At 50.1% G+C, this 14,025-nt stretch overlaps 1 protein-coding gene across 2 annotated transcripts in view; it reads right to left on the bottom strand.

Annotated features, from left to right (window-relative positions):
- Positions 1-13,675, bottom strand: part of bcor (BCL6 corepressor) — a 33,220-nt gene extending 19,545 nt beyond the window's left edge. For both annotated transcript variants that reach the window (XM_069533240.1, XM_069533242.1), the window contains exons 1-3: positions 12,780-13,675; positions 3,545-3,626; positions 156-3,299 (exon numbers count right to left, since the gene is read on the bottom strand). In XM_069533240.1, the coding sequence (XP_069389341.1) occupies positions 156-3,299; positions 3,545-3,547 (3,147 nt within the window). In that variant the 5' untranslated portion in view covers positions 3,548-3,626; positions 12,780-13,675. The remainder of the gene's footprint in view (positions 1-155; positions 3,300-3,544; positions 3,627-12,779) is intronic.
- Positions 13,676-14,025: the final 350 nt, after the last annotated feature.

Genomic DNA, 14,025 nt, shown 5'->3' with positions numbered 1-14,025 from the left:
GGGTTTATTCCTGCGAGGATGTTAGAACTCAAAAGTATGTTTGAAATGTCTGCACATAAGAAACGTTGGTCGTAATGACCTCTCTGCAGCCCACCACCCCTTGAGCCCAATATATCCTGTACTGTATATACAGCCACCAGTGTTAATAGCCTTACCTGCAGAGCTCTCTGTTCACGGCTCAGCTTGCTGGAGTCAGCATACAGCTCAGTGGTGACACATTTAAAGCGGTCGCCAACGTAGCCTGAGGAGTTTGCAATCCTCTTGGCCAGACTGGATCTACGACAGCCTTTAGATGAAGTCTGGTTATCATCTTCGTCCTCCTCATCCCCTTCTCCTTGAGACTCTCCGAGGTCAACAATACTGTCCTCTCTATCAGTATCCCTCTCGCACACTTCATGGTCTGACTCCTTCAGCACATCTGTGCAGTGCTGAGTGAAGTGGAGAGCTCGGCTGTCTCTGTCCCCTTTGTCTTTACCAGAGCTGCGCTCCCCAGATGTTCGGGCACAGCGCAAGGTGCTCTGGTCTTGATCTCCAGGGTCTGGGCTGGGACTCCTTTCCTCCAGGCTCTCTTCAGCTTGGGCAATCTGCCCTGGAGTAGTTGGGGATGTGCTAGATGTCATCCCAGAATAGTCTGTGTCCTGAATAACCTTTGGTTTCCCAAAGGGAGGTTCTGTCTGTCTATCAGTGTGGCTGGGCTTCACGGTGGGGCTCTGTCCAGAGTGGACTTGATAAGGATGCAAAAGGTGGTGTTGGTGTTTTGGCTCATAGTCTGTCTTTGTCAGATTTTGGTTATTATGACAACATTCATTTTGGTTAACCTTGGTGCTGGTCTCACCATAAGGCTGTTTGTAGACTGTTGGGGTAGACTCGATATCTGTGTCAGAGTGTACAAGGTCAATGCATACAATCTTTTCTCTAGACGTTGAAGAGGGAGCTTTACTTTGGCCACCACACTGTCCTTGTGCTCCTGAATCCCTACTATGCTTCATTTGGCTTCCTTCACCTGTCTCTTTTCCAATATTGTGATCTCTGTGTCCCCCACATTCTTCAACAGCCCCCCGGGATTTCTCATGTACCCGGGGCTTCAAACTTGAATCTCCCCTTTCTGGCAGCTTGTTGTCTGAGTGAGTCTGCATCAGTGGATGAGCCATCTCCTGTGAGTTGTAAGTGAGGTACTCCCCTCCTGGACCACCTGGAAGGTTGTGGTAGGGTAAAGGGTGTTTCGCTGCAAGATGGGTTGGGTAAAGGCTGTTGCTGCCAAGCAATACTGGATGATGGTAGACTGGACCTTTTCCTGCAATTGGTAAGGAGTGCAGTGCCATGCCATCAGGGATGGGGTAGTGCAGGTATCGATTGGCATAAGCCAAACTGTGGTTCAGGTAAGCGTCACTTTGAGGGAGATAAAGGTGGCTGGGGGGATGACCATTTTCTACACAGGGCCTTTTGTATGATGGCACCTCTGCTGCTGTTTCACTTCTCTTAGTGGTCATGGAGGACTTCTCTGTGCCCTCTCTGTGGTGATGTTCTGATTGACTGGGGCTATGTTTGACCCACTCACCATTAGGTTTGGGAGAGAGAGACCTGGAATTCACCAGAGAAGAGCCAGAGTGTTGAGTAGAGGAGACATTATGGTTGGGCTCCCCAGTCCTTGGACAGGATGAGCTACGTTGCTGAGGGTGTACTCTTTCCAGACCCTTGTGTTTAATGACAGAGGGTGAGGAGCCTTTGGCTTGTGAAAGGCCCAGGTCTGTGTTAGGCCTTGGGGAGGGGGGCAGGCCTGGTGTGTGCTGTGTATGGGAAGGAGATGGGCTAGGTACAACCCAGGAGGAGTGTAAAGTGCTGATCATCTCTGGCCTCTCTGAGACCTTTGAAGAAGTGCTGCTGACCACAGGGTGAGGATGGGAGGAAGGAGAGAGGGACAGGTTTTCCTTTAGGAGCTCTCGGTTTGGGGGCAGTCCATAACGTGCGTTTGATGCTATAGTGTCCATCTTAACTGGGAATCCATTGGGGGGCAGTCCAAACTCAATAATTCTTCCAGACAAATCTAGGGGCTTCTCAGCTGAGTCTTTGGTTGCTTGTGGTTGGTGAGCTGGCCTCTCAAAATTAGGTTTGGAGGGCGACCTACTGGGTCTCCTCTCAACCCCTACACTTCTGTGCTCAGGTGCCCCATCTCTTGGCCTGGATTTGTGGGGGCTGGGAGAGGGCTGCTCTGATGCCATGCTGCTCACAGAGAATGGATGAGGAATGGACTGCGTGGATGAGGACGAGGAAGATACTGAAGAAGTGGAGGAGGTGGGTGGTTGTCCTATCCTAGCAACTGGCCTTTGTATGTCTAGGGAACTGTCAATGAGAGCAGGGGAGGGGGGTGGTTGAGACAGGCGAGAAGATGCATGAGAAGAAGAATCAGTAGGCAGACTATTGCTACTCCCACCATTGGTGCCACTAGTGCTAGAAGTACTGCTGTTATTGTTGTTGCTTGGGCCCTTCCTAGAGGGAGGTCTGCTTGGTCTACTGCTCCTGCTTGGGGACCGTTCCCTGTCTATAGCAGCCTGATGGTGCTGAGGATGAGGGGAAGGTTGGTGATGTTGCTGTGCAAATTGAGGTGGAACACCGAGCCCCTTGTCCTGGCAGTGTACCAGTGATGTGGGGGCCACTGTAACTGCAGGAATCCTCATAGGGGGCGCCACCAGGGGAGAGGAAATGGGAGAAGGAGGATAAGGCGGCATATAGTAGAGCCTCTCCGCAGCAGGGTTAACATTGCCCCCCTGAGCTGCACACAGAGAGGGGTAGGCCAGGTGCTGGGGAAGATAGGGGTTGGGTTGGCTGAGCAGGGACGCTTTGTACATATTTAGAGCCGCATACTTGGATGTGTCCATGAAGGGATACATGCTTGCTTCAGGGTAGGGGTTGAGCCATGGCAGGCGAAGGTAACTGCCACCAGCACTTGCCAAGCCCAGCTCAGATGCTTTTTCTCCCGGCCCCACTCGGCGTTCCAAGCCTAGACCTTCAGCTCCAGGGACCAGCACAGGCTTGTGGAGACTTGGATGGGTGCCCTTGTAGAGGCCCAGGTATCCATTAGCGGGCTTACGACTGTCCAGAGAGCCATCAGGTTTATAGATGAGCTCTGGAAGGCCATCCCTGTTATAAGTGAGGGCATGGGCAGGCGTCTCTCTGCTCTTATCCGCTGGTAGTGCTCTGATTCCTGGGTATACCACCCCACCATGTAGACGAAGGCCGTCATGCATCAGAGCTCCTCGGTCCAGCCCCATTGCTGCGAGAGGTGTCAGCCTTGCATCCACCTGCAGCAGCACAGGGATAAAACAAAAATAAATGTGACAATCACCTCAGAAATCAAATCCCTCAAAGAAAAAATTTAAACTGTGACTATGAAAACATATATACACAGCTTAGTCAATTCCTTATAGTCCTAGGTAAGTAACATGCATGCATATGGTGAAATGGTTCAAGTGTTCATTTCCAGATAACAGTGACTCATGTGAAAATTGAGCGTAAACACAAACAGAGGACGAGCACAGGGACTTGCCATGTTTTGTCTGATGTGGTTCCCTTGTCTTAGTTCCAGGTTGGTTTGTGTCTCAGCATCGACATCACGAACAGATGTTGCCCTGTGGAGATGAGCAAGCAGTTAGCAGTCAGTGTCTTGGCTCTGCCACATACAACAGACACATGCCGACAGACACACAGGGCCAACTTAAATCTTTGTTGTGATGCCAAAAAAAATAAATAAAACCTTCCCAACAGAGAAATTGTTTAGAAATTAAGTATTAAACATCAATTTTCTGTGCATGCAAATCAAAAAAATATGTCAAAAGACATTATAGCTATGAAGCAATCAGATGTGGCACAGATATGTGTAAGTGAAATAAGACAGGCGGAAATAGAGCAAAGGTACAAAAAGCAAGATAATAGCACTGCTACTTATTGTCATCACAACCTTCCCCTCACTCTCAGTCACATACACACAACCCTGCTGAAGTAGACTGTGGAGATGAAAGCACTGTGTGGGCTCCCCTCCCCTCCCCTCCCATCCATCACCACCCCTCAGCAACTCCCCATTCTCTGATCCCCCCTCCTCTGACCCCCATCCTGTCCACCCCGTGGGCGAGACGTGCATTGTGGGGCAGCGTCTATTCAGTCACGTTCCACACACACAGGTTTTCTGCGCCCTCTTTGACCTGCTCTCTCAGCTGCCTCCGCCAGAGGAGCGAGGGAAGATTATACATCAGAGACCACTTCGGTGGGAGACCATTTACCCGCCCGCCAGCACCGAGCCACAGATCAACAAACACGCCGACGGACAGATGCAGGAGTACAGTATGCAAGAGAAAAGACGACAAATATGCAAAACTCCATAAAACAAGAGCACGAAAATGTAATCATAAAGGGCATGTGTAATGATTTTTAAAAAATCTTAAATTATATTTCTTTCAGGTTGTTTTCTACAGAAAATCAAAAACATAATGAGAAAGTAATAAAAAAATAAGTATTCAAAATGTAAATCAGCAAAATAAGGAAAGATCCTCTTGTGTGTGAAATTCCTAATAATGTTTTGAAAAATCTGAATTTCTTCAAAGACTGAAATATAGCAGAGCTGTTATTATATTATAGCTATTCATCAATCTCGCTTTGGTGTGATCTCAGTGAGTCCTTATGGGTGAAAAAGTTCACAATCTCCTGAGGGAAGAAACGGGTGACAAAGTGCCGAAAATTGAGATATCACCAAACGCTTCTGAGCTTTGGTGAGACAGGTGGCATCTTAACTTGCTAACCCAGGGGCCCACCTGAATTTAAAGGCTGTTAGAAAATCCCCAAAGAGGTGAAACAACACTGAGGACGTTATGTGATGTTATTACACCCACTGGTCAGATTTTGTTTAAAATAAGACTTAATGACTTAGGGTCGACATGTTTGTGAGGCAGGCAGCTGTTAGTGGAGCCAGAGCAGAGAAGAGGTGGGAGACAGAGGGAGAGAGAGAAGCCTTTAAATAGTCAGAGTGAAGCCTTCGTGCTCGTCAGTGCTGAGAGCAGCAGCAGCACAGAGACTCGGCTCCTCGATCATAGCACAGAAACGCCTCTGAGCCTCGCTGCCGCGCCGCTGGCACGCCACTTTTATTGCTGTGACCCGGGGCCCATTAATCAGCCTGCTGCGGGCCCCTCGGCATGACTCCTCCCTGCCCCAGCGCTCCCATCCCCCACTGCTCTCCCCTGCTTCGACAATATCCGCATCTGACGGAGCTGCAACCGTGTGCGTGCGTGGCTACAAGTGCAACGGTGTCGTGCAGCCACGTATATTTGCTGCTGCAATTTACACAGAGAAATCACATCACTGCCTGTATATCCTGGAGGGACACATGCACCTCTCTCCCCCTAAAACACGTCTGCAGCGCTCATTGACGCATTAAACATTTATGCGTAAAAATAATCACCCAACACAAACTCAGATAGGCCTCCTCAGTGTCGTGCTGTTCAACCTAAACACAACCTTCACCGCCAGCAGAGTGGAATCTCTCCATTTGGCACAGATCTGATACATCCTCTCCAACAAGGGAAATAAAATCCAACTTAGAGAGGAAATGATGTGTTCGCGTTCAGGTCAGTACAACTAAAAGACAGTCTGGTGTCTCGTGGCCTGTAGTCATTTCATTTCCATTAAATTAATAGTGGTCCGGCTCAGATGAGAGGCTGCACCAGGGGCCTCAAGGTCAGGATCAAGTACACGATGGCGCAACGCCGGGAATAAGACAATGTGGACGCTTTTGTTAGCATGTGTACACTTGTGAAGTGCATGCAGACTAGAGAGTTGTTATAATGAGTCTAAAGTGCTCCATGGGTCAGTGTTTGCACCAGCGTGGCACAGTTATTGTTAGATTCTATAAAAAGGAAAACGGTGCCATGGTGCTTGTTGTATTCAGCGAGATAGTCGGCCTATGGATTAATTTGAGAGGATTTATAAATGCTGTTCATGTATCATTTACATCACCACCTTAAGTCTAAGAAAGACAGGGCTTTAATACCAATTTTTAATTCAATGGAGTCTGAATGCATAAGAGGCTTTCTCCTGGATGTTGGGCAGCCTTAACTCGATGCTGTGAGAATATTATTACGCACAAGTGTCACGTTATGATTCAGGAGGACGTGGAAAGGAGAGAAGGGGGGAGAGATAGTGAAGGAGGAAAAGGCAGCGTGTTGACGCCCATCCCCGCTGCTAAGAATAGTTTGCGCAACAAACAACTCCCGACGGCCGCCCAATCCATCACACTGGTCGGCAGCGGCAGCAGGCAGGGGGGAGGAGAGGGGAGGAAGGAGAAGGGGGAGGCAGCAGCGGTCGGAGCTGCGTTTATAAACCAGACCGCTGGAGCGGAGCCCCGACTCGCACCATTAAACAGAAAACCACCGGGTGTTTTTAGCGGAACCTCACATGGCTCTGTGAGGGCCTATTTCGGTGCCGTGCGCTTTTGAGGGAGGAGCAGCAAACAAGGAGAGGAGGAGAGAAATGCATAAAGAGAGGAGAAAGGGGGAGGAAGGGAAAGAAAAACAAACTTGCTTCTCTCCCTTTTTCCCTCGTTTCCTGTTTCTGACGACAACGACTTGAACTCACTGTGACCCGCGGTATACACACCGGAACAAACACTGGCACCGCTCATCATTTCCTGCAGGACTGAGGCCTTTGTGCTCCCTGTGCCGCGGCTGCACCAGTAATAAGCGTGTGTGTAATAAGTGTGTGTGTGTGTGTGTGTGTGTGTGTGTGTGTGTTGGAGAGACTGAGGGAACACTGAGGAGATCGCAAGGTAGATGTGTGCGTCACCACAAGCAGCTTCCTCCATAAAATATTGATAAATGACCAACTAGAAATGCAAATCTACAGTAAACCAGTCCGCTCATGTTCGAGGGTCTGCTCGCTTCAACAGCGGGGGAACGGGATGTGGATAACAGGCAGTGACGGAGCCCTTTCGCTCCACGTCCCTGGGGCTTTGCCAGGCTCTCTGAAGCGCAGAGCTCCGATCAGCTCTAAAAAAAATGCAGTGTGACGCAGGATAATCTCCGCAGCGACGGGGGTGGGGTGGGGATAAACACGGATTAAATGCGGGCGCGCGCACACACACCCTCACATTCACACTCTCTCTCACACACACACACACATCACAGCGAGGTGGTGTGTGGGGGTGTGCGCGGCCGAGGCACTCTGCGCACACACTGTCAGTGAACGAAATCAGCAAATCTGAGAGAAATGCTTCAAAAGCGCACACGGAACGTACAAAGTGAGTGATTATACAGCCCGAGGGCCGCACGCTCCCCAACACACAACTGCACGAGAGGGAAACGCGAAGCAGACAACGCAAAAGCAATTTTAATTGTTATTGATTATCAGGCCGACGCGTGCCAAGTGGCCCGGCTGATTACCTGAGCGCAAAGACTCGGGGCGCAGCGAATTGTTTGTCAGTGTGGTTTGTGAAACAACAGACGCGCAGTGATGGAACAGGAGGATGGGTGGATGGAGAGAGAGAGAGAGAGAGAGAGAGATGGAGGAGAAAAAGAATGGTTCGCCGCTGGTGCAGCGCGCGGAGCTGGAAGGAGCCAACGGCGACTCTTCAGCTGTCACATTATTAGCGACCGAGTTGTAAACAAGGGGCCCCTGCGTCCTCCCGGGCCGCTGCACAGCCGCATGCAAGTCGGTGCACGGTTCAATTCCCCCCCTCGGCAGCACGGCCGTCAACAACGGTGGCATTGTGAGACCCCCCCACCACCACCCAACTCCACTCCCCCCCTCAGTGCTGTCACTAGGGCCCGGGCGGCGGCTGCTGAACTGGCTCTATTCATCCCGGGCCAAATGAGCACTAAATGGCCCTTTATGCCACCCACCAAAGGACCGGATTGTAATGGGGGGGGGGGGGGGGGCACACGCATGCACGGGTCGACCCGCGTTTACCGGAGGTTTCTTGACCTAATGAAAGCACGTGACACTAAAGGTCTGACCTCCTCATATACACCCCCCAATTTGGTTTGTGTAAAGATGTGAATTAGGTTGCACGGGTGTGAATTTAAAGAGGTGCCAGTGTCAGTGTGAGGTAAACCACAGCTTTCACACATCTGACACGAGCCGGTTTGTACTTTCCTCGGAGTTTTCTTTTCACGTATAAACAATGCAGCAGGAGATGTTCCCGTTAGATGATTCACAACAACACAGAAATACCCGGAGATAATGTGTTCGTGCTCCAGCTCGTATTGTTGCCTCCAGAGATATTTGTTTTCAGTTTTCAGTCTGTTCAAAGCCTCAATAATAAACGTACAGTTGCTGTATTCTCACGTGGGGGGCCTGAGAACATTATCCAGACTTGGCTGGAGAAAGTCCAGAGATTCTCATTTGAAAAATAGCAATCTGACATACAGTCCCGCTGAATGAAGTCAGGGGATTATCCGGAGTTCAGCTCTAAACTAATGGTGTTTAATAACCACACACAAATTATGCTAAAGACCAATTACCTGAAATATTTCCAAACACAAATTTACTCTTAATTAAATTGCAGTTTGAGTGTTCGAGTGTGATGATCTCCAATCCGAGGTCAAGAGCTTCCCCAGCCAACATGAACTCGGAGATGTGCCATCCAGACACCAGATAACGCATTCCAGCTTTGAAGGCGCGCGCTGCAATAAACTCTAACGCCATCGCCCTGCTGCTGTGCTGCCAAGCGTCTGTGGGATTTCGTCAGAGAGACAGATGCCCGAGGCACCGACATCTAAAAACAAACGAGGGGGCCTGATCGAGACGGAGCCTGGAGAAGCTCCGAGGAGGGAGGCGAGGTGTGTCATCATTACTCTGCTGCTAAATCAATCTTCTGATAGGCCAGAGCGGGGTTTGTAAAGTAAATGCAATCATGGCGAGATTTAAATTTTAATTACAGAGCATGTTTTCATAAGATATCAAGTAACTGCATCAAACAGCTACCGGCAAAATGCATCCAAATGTTGCGCTTGGAGACGTGATTAACCAACACTTTATTTCGGAAGGAGGGGAATTATCGTAAAGTATTCGTGCGTAATCGGCAGCAGAAGCGACAGCTTTAATATGTCTGACAGTTGCTGGAGTAGAGAATAATGCGATGTGTGAGATGTGGTTCTCCTGGGCCTTCCTGACCGCCTCTGTGTCTGTTAAACAGCACCGGGGGCCGACACATCTCTGCGGGGAAGTGATCCGTGCGCTCCAGACCTCGTCAAAACAAAAAGGTTTGTGGAGCGCAGAGGGGGAGAGAGGAGGAGGAGGAGGAGGGAGGGAGGGAGGGAGGGGGGGAGGCGGTTCTCCCGTTTCATCGCGAGGTCCCGGGAGGCCAGCACGGAGCATAGCTTCAATCAAACCGTGACGTCTCCTCCGGGAGCTGCGCAGCGCCTGGAAAACCGATCTCTCAGCTCGGCTCTGTGCCGTGCCTCCGCTTTTGTTCACACGCACCTCGCCTCAGCAGCGCAGCGCCGGCAGCGACGAGACTGTTGTTTTATATCCAGGCGAGAGTGAGAGAGGGGAAAAAAACAACAAGCACGACAATAAAACAGAACTCGTGTCTCCGAGTGGATGAAAAAAAATCTGAGCGCGGCTGTTTCCCTTTTGACGAAATCTCCCCGCGTGTCTCCAGAACAAACTCTCACTGACGAGCTCTCTGCGTAATGCTCCCCGCGCGTGGTTCTTATCGATTCCAGATTAGAAAAGCGGACAAGCTGCAGGTTAATGGGCTTAAAATGGAGGCGGGTGTGGATGTCCCTGCGCACGGAGCAGACCCCCACCACCACCACGCTGACACATCCCCCGTCACACATCACTCAGCGGGACAATATGACCCAGCAGGCCCGGGGGCAGCTGCTGCCTTCAGGTGAACTTCTCACCGAAACTGTGGCTGTAAAACCTGGCTTCTCTGACACATTCACACATCAGCCCCCCCACCTGAGCGGACGCAGGCCTATAGATTTGAATCGTGTGACTTGTCTATATTTGGAGGTGTATAGGTGGAACACGTGATTAGTTGACCCATTTCCCCTTAGAAATATAATTAAACAGACAAAACAACCCCTTGTTTTGATTGGGGGACCACCCTCGAGCCCCACTTGGACACCTAATGAGCCTGGGGTAATAAAACTGTTTTTGGAAGAGGGGTGAGGAAGAGGAGGGGGTGGGAGAGATCAGTATGTCAATCTATGGTAAGCAGCCCTCCCCCTCTGTGTTCCAACACCTGGAGAACAGATCAGCCCCACATTGACATCATCGCTCACGGTGGAAAAATGATGCGCAAAACAGTGCGACGGGGCAGACTGAACTATAAATAAAACGTGGCCCACACAAAATGTGAAGTATTTGTTTTACGCACCGGCAGCAACACCACTTGAAGAACATGCTCGATTGCCTAAAGATCAGATTTAGCGTTTTTTGAGATGATTATCTTTGTTTCAAAATGTGATGGTTAAGATGTGAAATGTCTATTTGGAGACGTGGTGAACCAGATTATTCTAATGATATAGCACGTGGGTGACCTTCACTTTTTTTTGTGTCAGAAAATCAGTAGGACGTGACCGAAATAAAACGAAGCACGGCACAAAACAAGCTCCTTCCACTCATAAAAGTCTGACTAAACCTCAGTCTGAGTCTCAACACTGCGCTTCAGGAAACTGACACACTACAAAAAGTCCCTTATTTCCACAAACGCAAATGAAACAAGTCACTCAAAGCAGCACGACAGATAATCAGCATATTATTTAGCCAGTTTGTCCCAAAATCATCACGTATATTTTCAAGTAAGGGCTTTTTCATTCGACAAATTCAAATGAATGCGTGGATCTTTGACAAGTGTCTTTTACTTTTCCATACCAGCTGAGATCGACGTGTAATTTAAATGAAATTAAGCTTTTATTCTTCCTTAAGCCCCCTGGAGTAGCCTCCACCCCCCGACACTTAATCCCCCCCTGCTCTGTTCCCTGGAAAGGACGAGGGGCTGCGCTCCCAACCTGGCCGAGCAGACGCTTATGAGCGATTCTCTGTACTGTATATCCTGTGTGGATTGGCTGCCGGGATTTAAGTGGTCTTTTAGTAGCTGCTTCCCTCACTAAGCTCGTCAATGAGCTGGAGCCAGCCAATATGAGGCACATCGATCGTCCTAAGAGAGCGTTCCCTAATTAGTGCCTGTGTGGCTCCAGGACAGGCAGCAGGCAGGCACGGGGGAGGAAAAGGAAACCTCCCAACGACGAGCGTGCGTGCATGGGCCCTTTCTCTAGAGATGGAAAAGTGTGCGTCCCACGATGTCTCGGTTTAAAGCTGCCCGGGAAAGGCAGAGCCACGCAGCTCGCAGATGAGCCTCAGAGAGCCGTTAGGAAAAGATTCAGGTTGGAACGGGTCCAATGCGCCTTGCAGCACTGATTTCAATTAAACAGCAACTTTATAAAAAAAGTGTTTCATGCTGCTCATAATGTCCGCAGAGGGAGGATGACTGCACAAGTGAGGAGATATATATTTTAATATTCATAAAGGCTGAGTAGAAACAAAAGGCGAATTGGAAAAAGTGGTTTAAAATGCGTAAAAAGCTCGCCAGGCATTGAAAGCGGCGAAGACATGGCTGACTGTCATACGTTCTTACTGTGTTTTCTCATTAGTAACGAGTCTCCTGTGACACTTTCTTCCTTCACGAGAGCAGCGCTTAACGTAGTTGGGGGGGGGGGGGGGTCCTAAATGTCGCTACATGATGCCTCCGTGCGCAAAGAACATTCCCCTCAACGCAAAGCGAGTCACGCACCGAGACTGCAAGCGAGAGTGGGGGACAACGGCACTGTAGCGCAAAGTCATATCAGAGAACACCTGCAAGACATGAAGTGTGTGCGTGTGTGTGTGAGAGAGGGGGGGGGAGAGGTGGCACGGTGCCAGAGTGGTTTCCGTCACCTCGACAGGAAGGTGAGCGGCGCAGTCCCGTCTCCTCCACGCAAACACCTTCTCCTCAACACCACCTCTGGGACTGATGAGTCGACCGATCAACGTCCGCTCTGTCCAAACAAAGCCCCCGCACCTCCCCCGCAAACACACACACACACTCGGCTGTCACGCACACACACCGCGGGGATGCCCTCTAACTGAACCGTGTATAAACGGAGCAGCACCGCTCGCTTCCCTTTGGCAGGGCGAGGCTGGATTCCGTAACCTTGTTTAGCGCAGCAGCTCCGTGTGCGCGCACATGCACGCACGCACGCGCGCAAACACACTCCTACTGTCGCCCCAGAGGCACTCCAACACTTCGTCACACAACGGAGTGCGAAACGCCTGAATATTCACCATGGAGGACGGCGCCACTTTCAAGTCCGCTAATCTCTGGGACGTCCTTCTCACCTCGGGCCGGTTGACAGCACAGTCGTAAAAAAAAGAGGCCAAGCTCACGGTCGGATCATTATGTGTTTGTGTGCGCGTGTTATTTATCAACCACATGCCACTGCCCCGCCGAAACGCACAAAGACCACCCTATGCGCTATTCTTAGAAGTGGCGGATCGTCTCCGCGTCTCTGCGCACAGAGCCGGGTTATCGCGTTTAGATCATCCAACACCACGAGACTGTTTTTGGTTTTAAAAACGCCTCACATCAGGACACCGCACACTTTAAAACCACCTTAGCTTCAGTGCCACTGTTTAAAAAAACACCACTGTTTGTTTTCTGACCTCATGCACGAGGATTTCACATTTCACATCGCCAAAAACACATGCGCAGGGAAAAAACATTTTCCATTTGTCATCGATTGTCTCACCTGGTTAATTGGTGCTTGTTCCAGCCGTCGTCCGTGCGCGCCAACTCACGCCTTTTTCCTGTTTTGGCCAAGTTAACTAGGAGGGCAGCGATCCGTGCGTATACGTAGACAAGTCCGATTACGGTCCTGTCTGCTGGATGCAGACAATCCCGGCCAAAGAGAGAAAAACAACTAAAAGTGTCTAACAGGTTATCCACTTGTCACGAAACAAAACAAGTCTTAAATATAAAGTCTCAGTCCTTGTTCTATTGTCTACAGGCAACTCTCATCCATGTCGCTGGGTTTCAAGCGGACTTTTTGCTGCTGCAAATGTCACTTGGGTTTCCATAAAGCAACGTAAAAGATCCTGCGCGGAGAAAACGCAAAGAGAAATCCAACAAAAGAGGATCCGTTTACAAAAAGGCTCCTTCAGCGGAGCCGATGCGCCGAGCGGCCCGGGCCCCCTGAAGGATACAGGTGGCGAGGTCGGAGGACTCGCTGAGAAATTAATTCAGCTCGGCCGTACCTCGCAGCAGCGCCATGTTGGGTTTCAGCGGAGCACGCCGTCCTCGGAAAAAGCCCCTTTCTCCCGCTCGCCGTCACTCCATGTCCTCTCCGGAATCCGTGTGTCGTGAGCTTCGCCGGAGGTTATTCCGCGTCGCCGTCCGTCCCGCGTCTTCCTCGAGAAGCGTGTGCGAGAGAGAGAGAGAAACACCCCGGTCGGAGCCCCCGCGGATCGCTGCGAGGACGCACGGAGCTGTACGGGGAGTGCCGCACGGAATGGATGAACGCTGCCGAGACCGAGCGACTCGCTCCACTCCCACTCGCGCAGACTCTACCCAGAAGGCCAGTCGGGAGACCGCAATTACCATAAGCCTCCAGCGCACGGCGGTGGCTGCGCGCGCACGCACACACTGAGACACACACATGCAGAGAGAGAGAGAGAGAAACACACACACACACACAGACATGAGCTCCGCTGAAACTCCAAAACAGGAATAGACGAAGCCCCAGCAGCAGAAACAAGGCAGAGAATGATGCAACAATACGAAGCAATGATAATCACAACATTAATAGTAGAACGATTTATAAGCTTTTAGTCAGATAGAGTGAATTTAATGAAAGAAAAATATCATGTTAATAGATTTTGACTAAAGGGAATGTTGACCAATTAGGATGATTTTAAAGTTGAAATCTGCGATAAAAAAAAAGCCCAATTACAGAGACTTCATAAATGCACATTATGAATACGTGTAATCTGATTTTG

The sequence above is a fragment of the Paralichthys olivaceus genome, chromosome 10, assembly GCF_024713975.1.
Source record: "Paralichthys olivaceus isolate ysfri-2021 chromosome 10, ASM2471397v2, whole genome shotgun sequence".
Lineage (NCBI taxonomy): Eukaryota > Metazoa > Chordata > Actinopteri > Pleuronectiformes > Paralichthyidae > Paralichthys > Paralichthys olivaceus.
This window is presented reverse-complemented; position numbering and strand designations above follow the sequence as displayed.